Source organism: Glycine max, chromosome 17 (genome assembly GCF_000004515.6).
Source record: "Glycine max cultivar Williams 82 chromosome 17, Glycine_max_v4.0, whole genome shotgun sequence".
Taxonomy (NCBI): domain Eukaryota; kingdom Viridiplantae; phylum Streptophyta; class Magnoliopsida; order Fabales; family Fabaceae; genus Glycine; species Glycine max.
Genome location: NC_038253.2, coordinates 22,297,023 through 22,300,793, shown reverse-complemented (window position 1 = coordinate 22,300,793; position 3,771 = coordinate 22,297,023). Strand labels below are relative to the sequence as shown.

Sequence of the window (3,771 nt, the reverse complement as noted above, 5' to 3'; positions counted from 1 at the left end):
GGGAACTTACTACACTTCCACGAGGACACAAAGCAATTGGAGTAAGATGGGTGTACAAGGCAAAGAAGAATGCTAAAGGAGATGAGGAGAGATACAAAGCAAGATTGGTGGCTAAAGGCTATAGTCAAAGACAAGGAATTGACTATGATGAGGTATTTGCTCCTGTTGCTCGTCTTGAAACTATTAGACTGGTCATTTCTTTGGCAGCCCAAAATAAATGGAAGATCTATCAAATGGATGTGAAGTCAGCCTTCTTGAATGGTTTTCTCGAAGAAGAAGTCTATATTGAGCAACCACTGGGCTATGAAGTAAAAGGGCAAGAAGAAAAAGTCTTGAAGTTGAAGAAGGCGTTGTACGGTCTCAAGCAAGCACCGAGGGCTTGGAATGTTCGAATCGACAAGTACTTTCAAGACAAGAACTTCATCAAGTGTCCATATGAGCATGCACTCTATATCAAAGCGCAAAGTGGAGATATTTTGATTTTGTGTTTGTATGTAGATGACTTGATCTTTACAGGGAACAATCCAAGCATGTTCGAAGAGTTCAAGAAAGATATGTCAAATGAATTTGAGATGACGGATATGGGGCTCATGGCATATTATCTCGGCATCGAAGTAAAACAAGAAGACAAAGGAATTTTCATCACCCAAGAAGGCTATGCCAAAGAAGTCCTTAAGAAGTTCAAGATGGATGACGCCAATCCAGTTGGCACCCCGATGGAATGTGGCAGCAAGTTGAGAAAGCATGAAAAAGGAGAGAATGTGGATCCAACTCTTTACAAAAGTTTGGTTGGAAGTTTACGTTACTTGACATGTACAAGGCCGGATATTCTCTATGCTGTAGGAGTAGTAAGTCGCTACATGGAAGCTCCAACCACAACTCACTTCAAGGCGGCAAAGAGAATCCTTCGATACATCAAAGGTACAACAAACTTTGGCTTGCACTATTACTCTTCTGACAATTATGACATTGTTGGCTATAGTGATAGCGATTGGAGTGGAGACTTGGATGATAGAAAGAGCACTACTGGTTTTGTGTTCTTTATGGGAGATACTGCTTTCACTTGGATGTCAAAGAAGCAACCAATAGTCACACTATCAACTTGTGAAGCTGAGTATGTCGCTGCCACATCATGCGTTTGTCATGCAATTTGGCTAAGGAACTTGTTGAAAGAGTTAAAAATGCCACAAGAAGAACCTATGGAAATATGTGTTGACAATAAATCAGCACTCGCTTTGGCAAAGAATCCAGTTTTTCATGAAAGAAGTAAGCACATCGACACCCGTTACCACTTCATAAGAGAATGCATTGAGAAGAAGGAGGTAAAGTTGAATTATGTGATGTCTCAAGATCAAGCTGCCGACATTTTTACAAAGCCACTCAAGTTGGAAACTTTCGTGAAGCTAAGGAGTATGCTTGGAGTCACAAATCAAGTTTAAGGGGGATGTTGAAATATAAACTTGATTTGGGCCTAAATTAATTATTGGGTTCCTTGGACTTAGTTATTTTGGGCTTAAGTAATTATGGGTCATGTTTCTAGAGAATTCTTGTAGTGTTTGGAGTGTCTAGATATTTCTTATAGTTGTAATATTCTCTAGAATACTCTTTGGATTTCTAGAGTTGAGAACTCTCTAGAATTAGTGTGTCTAGAGTTCTCCTTAGAGTAGTATAAATAGAGATGTAATCCTACACATTTGTATCAAGCAAAAATACAAAGTTCTCTCCTCCATAAAGAATTCTCCTTCCTATCAAGTTTCTATTCAAAGTCTCCAATATTCCTAAACACTTTTCCTAAACATAAAAAGCCTTATTTCCAACAATGTCTTCATCCTCACCCGCAGCAAGCACTTTTTCTTTGTTTGTTCTTTGTGTGAGTTTAGTGCTTCTCTGATTCGTAGTGGGACCCGTTGTTCATTAATGGGGGTTCTTCCTTTTCTATCTATTAAGAACTACTTGTAGAAGAAAGAAGATCAGTCAGTTTACTACTAAATGGGGCTAGTAACTCCTATCCTGAGGGGCCGAAAGGCGAATAGATGACCTACTATAGTCAAATTGTCAATGATTTTGCCAGGCTATAAATGGAGCTTAGCCATACCATAGGGGCCGCTCTGAGACCTCTTGTCGAGTGGCCTTTTGCTCCTACCCCTGTCGGGACAGTGCCTTTCAGCTCTTGTGCCTATTGGGACAATTGCTTGTAGTTTCTATTCTAACTTTCCTCATCCAGTGGCGGGGCGCTAATTCATTTGTAAACACCAATCTCACACACCATACATTCAATCTCACACACCATACAGTGCCTTTCAGCTCCCGTAATTTGTAAACACCAAATAGACATAAACAGTAATAAGAAAAAGCTGGTACAAGATAACCCATTTCCAATTTTTCACCTAGCATATCTTCAAGTACTCTCGCTCCTATTTGGCTTGGAGGAGACAAAAACCTGTTAAAACTTGCAACATAATAGAACATAAGGCTATTTAGTTTAACATTATACATACATAGTATATACTAGTATCTATTGAAATCTCTTTTCTCTTTACCTGATGTTCATCAGAGTTAGGAACCCAATCGTTAGTGGCAGGGTTGCTTTTATAGGACCTGGGTTGGGTTTCAGCAGCATTAACATGATTATTGGGCAACTGAATCTCATATTCACCTTCCCCTCCTTCTCTCGCTGCCTTTATGAACCCACTCACTGTCTGTTCGTTCAATCACCCAAAAAACAAAACCGCAAAGGAAAAGAAAAAAACACAAAATGAAAATCAGAGAGTCCAATTTGATTCAATTAATTAATAATAATAAATCAGAAAGGGAATGATCACGAACCGTGTGATGTTGTTTGTCAATGGATGCCAATTCTTTATAGTACTGCGTCTCCACAAACTCATCCTGTGCATCCACAAACCCCGCCGATGAAATTATAGCCTGCCAGTTTTAACGGTTATCAGAGCAGCACAACAAAAATAATTCTTATTTTTTAAAACCAAGTAGTTGAGATAGTATAGACATGAGAGGGAGATTGAAGGGATTGAAACTTGTGAAGCTCAGGTATATTGTTGACAGAAGCGGCTGCGACGGGGTATTGGAAAACGGCGTCGGGTTCGCTTCTGTTGGGCTTGATGGGTCGCTTGGGACCAATTTCAGAGACAACGAGTTCTCTGATAGGGACAAGGATTGTAATTTGGAAAAATTAGAAAGATGGGATTCAGTAACGTCACCCTCCAAAGAATTCCCAGCCAAGTAAAGATCCTCCAACTCTGATAGCAATCCAATGCTTTTAGGTAACATGCCAGTCAACCGGTTATAAGATAAATACAAGCTCTTAAATATGTATCTGTTGCACCATGAAGAATTTTGGAAGAAGCTAGAAATTTCCCCTTTCAACTTGTTATTTGAGAGGTATAAACTCTGCAATGCACACATGTTACCAAAGAAAGATGGAATCTCGCCTTGCAGTTTGTTACCGGAGAGGTCAAGAACTTCAAGAGAGTTCATTACTTTCCCAAATCCATCTGGAATGGGACCTTCTAACATGTTATAATAAAGGACGAGGTTATGAAGATTGGTGGTGGAGTTAATGAGCCAGTAAAATATAGTTGACGATTTCAACAGATTTGAGGAGAGACAAAAATTCGGTTAGTATGGTGTCTAGATGATGATCGATCATCATGCAATGCAAATTAATGAATCTACGTGTTTCATAACATCGTGTGCTAATTTCCTTTTTTCTGAAATACTGCATGCTCTCTTTATCTTATTTGGACTCTCCCA

The 3,771-nt window shown here is 39.4% G+C and overlaps 1 protein-coding gene across 1 annotated transcript; it reads right to left on the bottom strand.

Annotated features, from left to right (window-relative positions):
• Window positions 1-2,347: 2,347 nt before the first annotated feature.
• LOC106796659 (LRR receptor-like serine/threonine-protein kinase SIK1) lies at window positions 2,348-3,534 on the bottom strand. The gene is made up of 5 exons (XM_014769561.2): window positions 3,317-3,534; window positions 3,008-3,158; window positions 2,827-2,925; window positions 2,541-2,699; window positions 2,348-2,440 (listed from the first exon to the last, which is right to left on the bottom strand). The coding sequence occupies exons 1-5, from the start codon at window positions 3,532-3,534 to the stop codon at window positions 2,399-2,401; spliced, it is 669 nt and encodes a 222-aa protein (XP_014625047.1). The 3' UTR covers window positions 2,348-2,398.
• Between the last annotated feature and the right edge of the window lie 237 nt (window positions 3,535-3,771).

Excerpts from the sequence above, each read along its gene's own strand:
- LOC106796659 (XM_014769561.2), bottom strand. The coding sequence starts at position 3,534 with ATGTTAGAAGGTCCCATTCCAGATGGATTTGGGAAAGTAATGAACTCT. Across the intron at positions 3,159-3,316 it reads AGATACATATTTAAGAGCTT|AGAACTCGTTGTCTCTGAAA; the intron begins GTATTTATCTTA and ends TGTCCCTATCAG. Across the intron at positions 2,926-3,007 it reads CCCTTCAATCTCCCTCTCAT|GCTATAATTTCATCGGCGGG; the intron begins GTCTATACTATC and ends TAAAACTGGCAG.